Source organism: Polyodon spathula, chromosome 25, assembly GCF_017654505.1.
Source record: "Polyodon spathula isolate WHYD16114869_AA chromosome 25, ASM1765450v1, whole genome shotgun sequence".
Taxonomy (NCBI): domain Eukaryota; kingdom Metazoa; phylum Chordata; class Actinopteri; order Acipenseriformes; family Polyodontidae; genus Polyodon; species Polyodon spathula.
The window spans coordinates 3,339,972-3,353,090 of record NC_054558.1 but is presented as its reverse complement, the minus strand read 5'-3'; the positions used below and the strand labels follow the sequence as shown (position 1 = coordinate 3,353,090).

The window sequence follows — 13,119 nt, the reverse complement described above, 5'->3', positions numbered from 1 at the left end:
GCTAGAGCTGTCGACACATGTTTGTATACAAAATTATAAGACAGTAATACTGCAGTATTCCAACCTTGCAGCCGTACACAATATGGTCTGGACAGAAAATGTGAAACGCCTACGATTCATTTTCTCATGCCAGTGGAATCTGTGAGAGGTTTCAGCTGCTGCTCTCAATCGCTGGTCCATTTCATCTGAGACTGCACAATAGTGACATTTTAGGCAGCGCTGAAGAATCTAGGTTTCATCACCAGTAATACACATTGAGCAATGGGGTCAGGTCAGCACTGCACACCTGCACAAAGAGGAGAGGAACTTCACTCAAAGCGTAAGACTAGGAATCGACTACACTAATGGTTATATTAAAGGCGCTGCAATTCGCTCTCCTGCCCTGTTGATGGTGGTATGGCAGGTGCTTTGTTTTTTTTACAATGCCCAGTGCAGCAAGTTGTTAGCACTGCATTGTAAAGTTTTAGTGTGTTATTCAGTGGAGGTTATCCAGGGACGTTCTGAACAGTAGCAGGGCAGCGGGCCCCAGTTCACCAGGCCCAGGCTTTGAAAGAGGTCCCTCAACGTTTGAACGATGGAAAAGCCAGGTTTTGCTCCCAGTAGAGGTTTTGAGTTTCAGTTTGCTGGCATTTTTATTTCTCTATTAAAGTTTTAGTGCCCTATTATCTGAGGAAGGAATGCTGGTTTAAATACAAAGGTAGCTTTATGTTTAGGCTGCTGTCTCCTAGCAACCGGAGAAGCGAACAAAGATATCCGTGAACTCGGAGGGACGCTAGAAAAACACAGCGGAAAGTAGCTGGGAGGGCAGTCCGCTTCCAGCGATTCCTCTTGTTAATTGCAGTCTGAGTTCATATTTACAGTTTACCCCGTCTCCGGTGATGTAAGGGTGTCTTCTCGTGCTCCCTTTGGGTGGGTGGTTCTGTCGCCCAGGGGGAAAATAAACTGAGATTAGGTCAACTGCACAGCGTCTTATCAGTCATCTTCTAGTGAAGGGCGAGGAAGAGCGCACTGTTTTTATTTTGCTTATCTGAAAGAGTACTTATCTCAAAGTGCTACGCGTTTGACTCCCTCTCTGCTTACCCATGACAACGACTAAATATATTACTGGGTATCTCAAGCTTGTGATAACCGCTCAGCTGCATTACTCAGGCAAGTGTTTCAAAGTCCAGTGAGATGTTGGGAGCCGTTGAGGTTCTGTCTGTTAAATCCCATGTCCTCCCAGTTATCTAACGAGGGACTCCCCCACCCACCCACTGCACGGGAGGGGCACGCTGTTTGAATATCCTTTTAAAAAGGTTTCTTTTGCTTGGCTGTGTAATACAGCGCGCTCTGCTAGACAGTGTGAACAAACTCAATCAGTTAAGGGAATCAGACACATGTGGTCCTTATTAATCGGTGACACTGACAAAGATCCAGCTTCCGTCTTTGATATTATATTTAACATTGAGGTGGGATTAAATATTACAAGAGGATATTGTTTAGAGATGGAATCCAGCGTGGAAGGAAAGGGGGAATGGAATGGATGATGGAATTGGAATTCTGGAATTCTTGTGGGGGAGTTGGACCACAGGGCAGGCACTGATTAAACTGCGAGACCTGTCACAGCAGAGACTGGGTAATACCCAGGAGCACTGAGTAATACCCAGTGATACCCAGGCAGCTCTGGGGCTGCTCTCTCTCTCGGTACTGCAAACACTGTCTGGAGAGCCAGCCATCGCTGAGCAGGTGCAGCAGTCTGAACCAGGACCAATCCCAGACACGCCATCCAGCGAGGTGTTCCTTGTTATAAAACTAGTTTTGCTTTCCTAGGGCGGTGTCTTTTTCTGTATGATTTGTGAGGTCAAAAATCTAAATATAACAAAACAAAAAACAGATCTGAAGTCATAAAATTCCATGCAATAACAATAACACTACATTCATGAGACGCTTCCAAGACTGTCGAAGTAGGAGACTTTGAATCTTTACATAAATAACACGGCATGCTTAACTGGTTTAGGATGGCTCTTCAGTGAGAGCTTGGCTCTTCAGCCAGCTTCGTGGTTTTACACAAGTAACCCAAGCATTGCAGTTGAGACGTGTGGCAGTAAAACAGCACAGCTGAGGCAGCACCACTACAGCAACAGGGGAGGCTGTGCCCAGTACGCATCTTTGCACATCTATATATCACAGTAGTACCTGACTGAGAATTGCAATAGCAGTCTAATGTGGATGTGAAATATGCTGGCAAAGATGCCTCATCAAAACATCTCTATGATAAGGGGAGTGTGCAGCCCTGGGCCCCAGTGCTAATGAATAGGGACGGAGAATCAGGTGATAGTAGTGTCTTGCTTACCAGAGAGACCCAGGGCAGATTGGCAAGCCTGCTGATTGCTCATCTCATCGGCTGAAAACCGCACAGGAAGAGAGTGTCAGTCTTGTAAATAGCTTTCGTCTGTGCTTAGTGTGATTGAAACAGCTCGCCCAGAATTAACCCTGTAGCTGAAAAAGGCACTGTGTGCGGAGCGCAGTTCTGCAAAACCTGCTCCCAGCTTTCAGACCTCTCCCAGTGCAGGAGACGCAAACCACAGCTGAAAATTTCAGACACCCTGACCTGGAGGGCTGCACAGCGCAGAGCAGAGGATGAGGTTGTGCAGTGCTACACACACACACACACACACACACACAAGGGCAAACCAGTGCAAGCATGCACCTACACTCTGGAATTTCTACATTTTAAAACCTGCATTGTGTCTTAATTCGTGTCTATTTGTTTATAGCATTCCGCGTAGCTATCTGTTTATCTGTCTGTCTGTCTATGCATGTTGTGTTACTCAGCCTGTCAAGCTTTCTTCATCTCATGCAACAGAACTTTAATAAACTACTCTGTGTTTAATGATACTGAAGTACAGTATGTGATGTTGGAAAACTGGGAATCGGACCAAATGCATTCTTGAATGACAGGTTTATTTAAAAAGTTGTTTTAGGAACTGTCTAAATTTAAATGTTACCAACTTTTGCATTTGTACAGCAACTGCAGATGAGTAAAAAGGCAGAACGCACAGTAACAGCAAAACATAGAGTGGAGAGAGAGGGTCTTCATGCAGTGCTGGTACTGAGGACGTTATAAGATCTGTGGGGGTCTCCCAGCGGCTCCCCTGGTAAAAGCACGGCCGTGTGGTGTGCAGGGTGAGGCGTACAGTCAGGGGTGCTGGGTCGCGTCCTGGCTGTGCGAAGTCACCGGTTTGCACTGGGGATTACAGAGGGAGCGTCGCATTGGCTCTGGTGCTACTGCTGGTTAGGGAGGCAAAACCAGCAGGGACTGTTTCTCCTCATCGCTGTACGGCGGACTCTACCGGCCAGGCGCCCAGTGAGCTCAGAGCGGACACCTGCAGGGCTGGCCTCTGTCCTCCAGAGGCCGGTAGCTCGCTGATCTCCACTTCTCCTGAGCCGTGTGAGGAGATGAAATAATTGGGCACTCTAAATAAAAAGAAATAGAAAAGATGAATGTATATGTCCTGTAGAGAGGGTTACCAGACATCCTGTTTTACTAATTCTGATTATGTCTTTAATAAATCATGTTGTGTTTAATTCCCGGACGATGGCTAGTTTTTTTCTGTTATTATATACTTATATTAACTGCTTCAGAGTTGCTACAGCTTCAATGAATTGAGGGGGGGGGGGGGGGGTTTTTCACTGTGTAGATCTGGTAACCCTACCTGTAAGTGCATGCTGTGGTACGTGTCTCTCAGAAGAGACTCGTGTTGGTAGGCCTGCTCTTCACGGTGCTAATGGAGCTGTGTGGCTGTGTGTGTGTCTCTCAGAAGGAATGAACTGTATGAACAAGAACCACGGCTGCACGCACATCTGCCGCGAGACCCCCCGGGGAGGCATCGCCTGCGAGTGCAGACCTGGGTTCCACCTCACCAAGAACCAGAGGGACTGCAAGCGTAAGTGAGCCACTTCTGGAAATCTTTCAGTTTTGTTTTAATTCAAAGTAGGACGAGGGGGCGTTGTCGGTGTTTGGATAAGGGATCTCGGAGCGGGAGGGGGGGGGGTGGTTCTGTAATTGAAGCAGTGTTCCCGCTCCACTGCCACAGGTGTATTCACGGCCAGCAGATTGTTTGAATAGCCAGGCTCAGCACTGTGTGTTTAACACCCCCTCTCCCTCCCTCACTCCTCACCCCCTGAACATACTGCCCCCCACCCCCCTATAGGAATATTAGCTGGAACTGTTGCATACTAACAAGGACTGATCCAGAGGCACCAACTGTGGCTCTCAGCTATAAATACTGAAGCATGGGAGAGTTCAGCCAGCCCTTGATGTGTTTGTTCAGGATTATATTAGGAGTGGATACCTTTGGCTCTGGAAGGGATAAAGCTCTAGCAATAGTAGATCATCTATAAGGCTGTATTTTTTTATTTTTTTTTTCACGGCAAGAACTGATTTCACGATTTCTGTGAAATTTGTTGTACAATAACCGCAGGGAAAATGAAACACTTTGAATGCGGCAGCGATATTTTTTTCTGCTTTCATAAATGTTACGCTGGCTCGATTTTCAGATCATTATGTGCAGAGAGAAAAAAATAAAACACAGCCCTTTTACAAAAAAACACAATGACAGTATTTATAGTAATACTAAAAGAAGAGAAAATTGATAGCCGTTGGGACTGTATGTCTTTAGTTAGTCTTTTGAGGATCTTGAAGTCTCTTCTAGTATTGCTAAACGTCAATGTAATCCTAACCAATAAACAGCTTCAGCATTCTGTGGGTTGGGTTCAAGGAGATGTACTTTTTGCCTAGTACATTGTAATGTGTTATATATCCCATGCATGTTACTGACCAGCCGTGTTCTGTTCTTTGTACTCCCTTGGGTCTTCCAGTGACGTGTAACTATGGCAACGGGGGCTGCCAGCACACGTGCGACGACACGGATCAAGGACCCAAGTGTGGCTGCCACATTAAATTCGCTCTGCACTCTGACGGCAAGACTTGTATAGGTCAGTGATTGCCAGAGGAGGGGGTGGGGTTTGGGAGTGTCTTGACAAACTGTTTGGTCTGGGGTGCTGTCAATCACAGTGATGTTAAGATGTGTTTAGCAGGGATAGAAATAGGACTCCCATTGCATAGTAGTTTGATCCGTTCCTGGTTTTATTAAAAAAACACACCTGAGCTTGTTACCCATATACTAACATGCTAATCAAGCTTGAAGTAAAACCAGGAATGAGTGAAACTGCTCTGCAATAGGAGTCTTGTTTCCCTCCCTGTAAAAATATAAACATAGGCGTTTCCTGTAAACTCTACAGCTATAAACGAAACACATTCCCCACAGTTTCATCATTGAATATTTTATCAAATACATTTTTTTTTTTTAAGCTGACCAAACACTTTGTCTTACTGTATTGTGGGTGAGACCTTGATGTGTAGAGAAGATTCTTAATTTGTTATAAAAGTCACACATTTCACATCCAGCAACAAGTATGTATGTATGTATGTATGTGTGTGTGCGTATGTGTGTGTGTATGTGTGTGTGTATGTATCAATCTAACGTATGTCGAGTTTAGCAGTCCTTTCTCTCCCTCTCTTCTCTCTCTCTCTCTCTCTCTCTCTCTCTCTGTCTCTCTCTCTGTCTAATCTATATCTAAGACTGCCTTTCTGAGGTCAAAGCGTGTCTCTTCCAGGATATACAGTTGAAACGACACACATTGTGTTTGGAAGGAAACTTCATGTTTAAGCATGTCCTAAACCAGGTTTTGTGGTTTTGTAATGTAACTGACGTTGACTAGGGGCTAGACTGAGCACTCGAAACTCGTGTCACTTGAGCCAGATCTCAGCCCCAGTTTTGTTAAGAGGTAAAACGCATTAAAGCAGAGTGAAATAGTAGCCACTATTTTCGGAAATGTTTCGGGTTCACAAAAAAGCTGTAGAATCGTTTTAAAAAATACTAAACTGCATATACAAATGATGGTAAAAAACCCCACATTGCCACACCAGCAGTGTTAATCAAACACAATTTAAACTGAACTGCCTCTTTGAACCCTCATTAAAGGCTGCAGTCGGGACTGGGGAACGCTAGCGTGCTTAAAGAAAGCAGGCCCTGGTTGTTGTGCGTTTGAAATAAAGAAACACGTTTTGCGTGTTCTGAGCTTTGCAGCGGCGCCTGGCAGAGCGGCGGGAGCGCAGGCTTAGACATTGCGGTTGGCGGAGAGGAGGAGGAGGAAGAGGAGGAGGACGGTTGGGTCCATGTGCTGTTCCCACACGTTTCAGATTTGAAAGAGTTCTCTTAGTAGACTCTGATAAGCTGCTGTTGGATTGTATAAGAGGCTTTTACAGCACTGTGTTGCATCAATCACCTATCCCTGGCAATCTAGGGGGATCCCTAGCGCTGCAGAATGCTCTAATAAAACCCAGGTGTGGTTTATCTCAACAGAGCATCGTTTTAACAGATAATCCTCAAGGTAATATAATTAGACAAGCATTCCGTGTTTGCTTTGAAGGCTGTTACACGGAATTTAAAAGGTTTTTGGTATTCATCGGGGAACCTGTCTCTTGTAAGTTTCTGAATGGAGTTCGAAGTACTGTTCTCGTGTTCAGACACTGTGCACAGGGGTCCTGAACAGATCCCATAGCCCTTTGAGAAACAGTGAAGCAGACAGTGGCGGAAGAAGGTCTGGATTACAGTGCGTGAGGACGGGATTTCTGTGTAGAGCTGAACAAGCTCCCCTCCCTCTCTCCCAGGGCAGGCTTCCAACATCTTTACACATAACTTCATGTGGAAGTACTCAGGTAGCTAGTGCAGCAAAGCGTAAACACCTCCAAATAGCAGGCAGATGCAAGGCAGCTCAGGAACTCAGATTGTCATCAATCAAGCCCTTTGGATGTGTGTGTGTGTGTGTGTGTGGATAGAGTGTGCCAGTGGGTGTTGGGTGGGCATGTTCATGGGCACTACAAGTGCATACGTGTGTTTCCTCTCCGATCGAAGACAGTGGAAGGTTTGGAGTTAGGGGTAGATATCTACTGTGGAGCTTTCTTTGTTTTTCAAACCCTTTACACTGATTGTAATGTGCGAATCAGGCAATGATTAGCTGATACAGTAATGCTGAGGGCTTGCTTCACTTTTTATTAGGCACGTCTGAAAACATAAGCGAGGACAAGGAGGCATAGCGAGGACAGTGATGGCCCTCGCTTAGATTGAACTCTTAAAACAAACAAAAATGCTTTGATTTTAAACTTTGTCTACCCTCTACTTTCACTGTACGCAGAGTGTTTTTCAGTTAATGTAATGTCCCCTCTGGCATAGTAAAGGGAATCTGCGTGTGTATGTGTGTGTGTGTGTGTGTGTGTGTGTGTGTGTGTGTGTGTGTGGATGTCACTGCCAGTGTTTTTGTACCTAGATAACCCATTTACTAATAGAGCTAATATACGTTACAAATATTAATGTACTGCAATAACACATTACCTTTCCTCTTTGTCTCTTTGCCTTTTACATCTAAACTCTAAACGATAGCAGCCTACATCCCAGGCACAGCGTAGTCCTGCCAAGTTCCACAGCTCGAACCACTAGGCTACAGACTCCCTCCCTCCCAGTCCCTTAGCTCTGACCACTAGGCCACACAGTCTTCTAGTGCTGTAGCTCTAACCTAGCCAGAGAGTCACTTAATCCACCTCTAGCAACTCAATCCCGCTGCCTACCTCCCAGTCCCTCTGCTCTAACCACTGTGCCACGTCTTTTAGCTAAAGCCACTGTACATGCCCAAGAACTAGGAAAAAAAAAAAAGATTAAATATTCCCTTTAAAATTGAATTTAGAAAATGTTCGGCGCCATCTGGGTGCATCAGCTGTCCCCCTGCCGCTCCCAGTGTGAGCTGTTGCAGGTCACAGAAACTGGTCTCACTCTACCGTAGCAGCGCAGGAACACGCCATCTGCCCGCTGTTGTGTGGGCAGGCTGTCTGCCCGCTTAGCGTTCGTGAGGCTTCCTTCCAGGCCTGCATCTTTTTCAACACTTTTTTTTTTTTTCCAACTCCTTTTAACCCTCTGCTCTGATTTAACTGGATTGATTGGGTGTAACAGTTAATAAAGCCCCCCTGCTCTTGGCATGAGTGGTGTAATGGCAGTGCGTGCTCCCCCCGCTGTGCAAATCGGAATGGAATCTAATCTAAACTAGTAGTGACTGTATCACCCTGTGCAAACATACAGCATCGTACATACATACATACCTCTCCAAACTAGAGCTTGTGCTGTAGTCGTTTGTGCCAAACTTGAAATCACTTCCAGGATATGCTGATTCTCTTTTTAAGTTTCAGCATTTGACTGGATTTGGGAAAAGACGAGAGTTTAACATAGCTGAAAACACCCCCCAAAAAAAGTCAGAGCTGTAACTGCAGTGATAACTAATCATCCAGACAATAAGAGGTTGCTGTGTATCCAGTCATGACTTGAGCATGTCGAGGGATGGCAGAAGCACTGTCCAGGTGGCCAGGGCAGCTCTGCAGCACTAAACCAGTGTTTTTATAATGTGTGCAGGCGAGAGGAGTGTCCAGCAGCAGGCATCCCCCCAGCAGTTACCCAATGGTAAATATTTCTGTTCTCTGTCTTGGACGTGGTTTAACTGTAGACTGACCTCCTGACAGCGGCTATGGGTGTGCAGAGATACTAACCATCGCACTGCATTGTAAGGGGACTGTACTCTCTACCCTTTCCCAGGCTCACTGTGAATGCTGCTTCAATGCAAACTCACACAAACTCTGTGTAAAGATCACTGCACTTCAAAACAGCACATTTATTTCCTGAGTTAGGAACCTCACAGTTACCCGCTGAACGGTCAACGCATCGCTCAGGAGACGTGGGAACCCCAGCCTGGGGATTCCTCCAGGTAAACACACCTCTCCTGGCTCTCCTCCATCTCGTTATCCCGCAGGTTACTGGAGGAGCCCTTCCATTGAGAGCGATACCAGTTTCAGAGTTGCAGGCGTTTCATTGCCATGCTGCTGTAATTCAGTTACAGACAGCAGGGATGGAAATAAGACTGCCATCTCAATTCCAGGAGGTTCACTGCTGTAGCTTCTGCAAAGTGAACCCCAACGTGAACCTGTAGCTATGCAGTGGGAGTCTTGTAGGAGACTGCAAACACAGTGCAGCTCAGCTGAATTCTAATTGCAGTGTTTTCTGCAGATGCTGTGACCTTGCCTGTAGTTTATGCTTCAGTCATTTGCTCTATGCGCGCGACCACAGGACACCCCTCTTTCAAGCCCCAGACTCGCACCCTCCTTACTGCAGCAAAAGATCATTAAATAAAGAGAACTAATTGAAAGAACACATTTGCATGTGTTTTAAAGGATTGAAACAGCATTCACAACACTTTGCACGCGTCACCCTTAAAATAAAAGATCACAGACTAACTGCATGCTTGCAATTAACACTGCTCTTTGTAGAGGATGTGGATCAAGCCAGGAGAAATCCCCTACTCCCCCTTTATGTAATCTATCTGTGTTTATCTTTTCCATTATTTATGTTGCGTGTGTGTTTTTGTGTTATTGACTAAGGACTGTAGTGTTTGTAAAGGGTGAAGATTTGGCTGAAGATGGAGGATGCAGGTTGTGCACGGAGGGCAGGCGTGCCCTGATTTCTTCAGTGCCTAGAGGGGGATTGACCGGACTGCATGCTGATCCTCTCTGACCTGTCTGTAGGTCAGGTACACACACCAGGGTGTAGTAAAGGGCTTCACCACTGGGGGTGGTGGTTCACAACTCCTCACTGTCCACATATGGTTGCAGCTTGCGGCTTCAGTTTTGATTGGTTCATCCGCCCACCTTTGTTGCAAGGTTAAATGATGCCAATGCTGTGGATGTGGTAAAGTACTGAAGCTCGGCACAGCTCGAGGTAAACATCCCTGCTAGACCCGGGTTACCCGCTGTACATGCGCAGAGCAGTGACGCCACCTGTAGCCTTGATTTACCACATCAGCTGACATCTTCCCTTTCACCGCCGCTGTACTAAGTGTGTGTCCCACTGTCTTTGCCGTGCTTGCCTGTGCTTTACATTGTTGTTTTCGCTCTGTTTTCATGCACTTTGCTTTCTACACGCAGTTCAGTTTTTATAAGAACTGTGCATAGCTTCTCACTCGTAAAATCATGGCGAGGAACGCTTCAGCAAACAAGATGTTTGTCTGCCAGAATAACGTCCCGTCTCTCAGACCCTGATGTTCAGCAATCGTGGACGAACATAAAACCAGGTTGTCGGTGCTGAAGATCAGTGCTAATCTGGGTCTGTGAAGCAGGGCGTATGATGCTGCTTTAGTCTTTGTCCAGATGTTAATGGTAGGCGGATGAACCAGTCAGGCTTTGCTGAGCTTTTAGCCACTACTGAACATTCTAGCTGCTGTGGATCTCTACTGCAGTCGTGCAAGAAGCCAGGAACCAATTAGAACAGAATCTCCTTTTAACCCTCTAGCATGAATTATCCAGCCAACGGCTTTCAGTACAATATGCCAGGGGAGCGCTCTCCCTAGTGGTAGAACAGTATGCATCCTGTACTGGTTGAAAGGGGAAAGCTCTTTGCATCGCTCGGTTCCAGTTAGGTTAAGCAGGCTATATAACCATAACAGAAACCAGTTATCTTCATACCGTACTATATAACTTTAAGTGTTGAAGTAAGCTTCGTGGCACCATGGTATCCATTCAAGCTGTGAGTAGGGCTCTAATGGAGCTGTTCTGCATAGTGGCAGCCAGTCTGCACTAGGGGAAGACTGATATAGTGTGTGCCAATGAGGGTATCCTTACTCAACTACAGAAAACACAGTGGTTTTCAATCTACATGAAGTGCCAAGCTGACAGTGTGCCCAGGGGGCTCACTAATCTACACTGCCAGCAACAGGACAGAAGTAAGAGTTGAGCATTCAGCTGCAGGAAAGCAATTCAAGGGCATCTGTCCCAACACCTTTAACACAAGCTTAGTGCAGTGAGATCGCTATGCCGAGTGTTACAGTGACCCTTGCAGAGAGACTAGCTGGCCATCTATTGTGTGCATGTTTAAGCGTTCCTTAGCAGCAAGATTGGATTGAAATCCTAAGGGGCAGAGTCAAGGTTAACCCAAGTCGCTGTTTCAAGCAGAGTAGAACTGGAGAACGCTTGGACACTGGGTATAACTAACCACAGGAGGGAAGGTGGGAAGCACTGTGTTGATGTGCAAGTAGGACTAACGTGTGGACTAGTTTACCAGGTGAGGATGCAGCAGGCAAAGCAGAAGTTTCATTTGGAAACCCTGCAGCTAACAAGGGGTTAGAATTGATTCGGTCGAGCGGTCTCTTCACATTCCCGGCACTTCTCCTGTTCTTGTGTGTTTATGAATCTCTTATTACGCCCTCTTATGCGATAGTGTTTTTCCAAAGCATTGTTTCCACTGTGGATTACCGCAGATCAAGACCCCGGAGCTACATGCCAGAGTTAAGACTGTCCTTTTTGGGTCTGTTTATTAAAAAATGTTGTATCCTCTTGAGACAAAGGCTATGGAAAACAAGGGAGACACGATTTAGAGAGTGTTGTTTGTTCTGAGACAAATGCAGTTTAATCCAGTGAAATCCCTTCCTGATTCCCTCTTCGTTTATTTATTTTTTTTTTATGCTGTGATTGTGATGAAGAATAAGCGTTGCCATTGTGTGAGCTGTGGCTGCCGCGTGTGTGGTTTTCATGACTAAGCCTGAGTCAGTGTTCTGAAACCGGACTGGACCACCGGCCCGGGGGGGGCTGTCTGAGGCTACCATTTCCCAGGGGTTGGAGGGGTGGTTGTTTTCATCACTGTCTCAGGTCCTGTATTGGTGGTAATGGTTCTCAGGAGCAATAGAGTGCCAGCCACAGTAGTACCGTACTGCAAATACAACAAATCAGATTTTGACAAACCAATGGTCTTTCAAAAATCTGAACCAGTACACACTGCTGAGCAATACCAGTGCTACTGAGCGCAGGTGTCAGGATGAGTTCCATTGCTGGCAATGCCGTGGTCTGCTAAAGGGTCTTCACAGTATTGTTGTAGGGTAAAACTACACTCAGCAATAATGATCATTACTCTGAACTGGCCTGCAATGATTCTTTTTCAACTGCTTCTAAGGAAGATTTATTCTCCTCTCTGAGCTTAGAGGAAGCCCCCAAACACTCATGAAGTCATTTGATTGCATGGAGGTAAGATGGGAAGTTTGGCACAGTTCAATTATTATAAATCATGTCGCCACTCTCACAATAGCTAAACGGAAGAACGTTCCAGAACATTCCGGTATGTTCCAGAACATTCCATTGACCTCGTCTCTTCTGGTTGTGAGAGTCCTACATGCATAATTGAGGGACTGTGACAGCTGATTCTGGATTGAACTATTTTAAGCTCTTCCTGAGTACAAGTGATTTATAATAAGTTAACACGTCGTGTGCAAGGTCTCCTGGTGTATTATAACAGGCATCATTCTGCACAGCAGAATGTTTCTCATTGTGCAATGAGAGACCCCCTACACACACCGTTATGAAGTGGAGAATGGATCGGTTCTAGCTGGCCGGATGAGGATGGCTCCAGTCTGTGGGCTGGTGTCTGTTTTGACAGCAGAGGTACTGACTTGCTTGGTGTGTTTGTTTTTATTCTGCAGAGACCTGCGCTGTGAACAATGGCGGCTGTGACAGCACGTGTCACGATGCTGTGACGGGGGTACGGTGCAGCTGTCCCGTGGGATTCACCCTGCAGCCGGACCGCAAGACATGCAAAGGTACTGCCCCTTGTAAACCAAAAGACGGGTCTGGGTTACCAGCTGAGGCTGCAGCAGCTGAAGCAGCAGTTTCATTCAGGGAGTTGGACGCTAACGAGGGTCCTGCAGCAGTATGTGTAAAAAAGATTCTGGCAGATCCCTCACGCTCCTTTGCTGCATAGAGAATGCATTGCGAAAGCAAAAATCTGGCCGTGCTTTCACTGCAGGGTACACTGCAGCAGTGAAGGTGTGTGTGCTCCTCTACCCTTCACTCTAATCAGCACTCGCAGCACACAGCTCGCAGGGGCTTGTGTTGATTCATTCAACACCTCCAGCAGCCAATGAGGTTCGGATTAAGGAGGGTGGCGCGAATCAGAGGGGTGATTCAATTATTCAGCCGTGCTACATCTCCAGTGTGGT

At 46.2% G+C, this 13,119-nt stretch overlaps 1 protein-coding gene across 4 annotated transcripts in view; it reads left to right on the top strand.

Moving 5' to 3' along the window:
* Positions 1-13,119, top strand: part of LOC121299833 (signal peptide, CUB and EGF-like domain-containing protein 3) — a 55,691-nt gene that overhangs the window by 27,545 nt on the left and 15,027 nt on the right. Inside the window, exons 5-8 of one of the 4 annotated variants that reach the window (XM_041227954.1) lie at positions 3,804-3,926; positions 4,861-4,977; positions 8,502-8,549; positions 12,604-12,720. In XM_041227954.1, coding sequence (XP_041083888.1) covers positions 3,804-3,926; positions 4,861-4,977; positions 8,502-8,549; positions 12,604-12,720 — 405 coding nt within the window. Of the gene's footprint in view, positions 1-3,800; positions 3,927-4,860; positions 4,978-8,501; positions 8,550-12,603; positions 12,721-13,119 lie in introns of all 4 variants that reach the window. The other 3 variants (XM_041227953.1, XM_041227956.1, XM_041227955.1) reach the window with 3 other exon arrangements.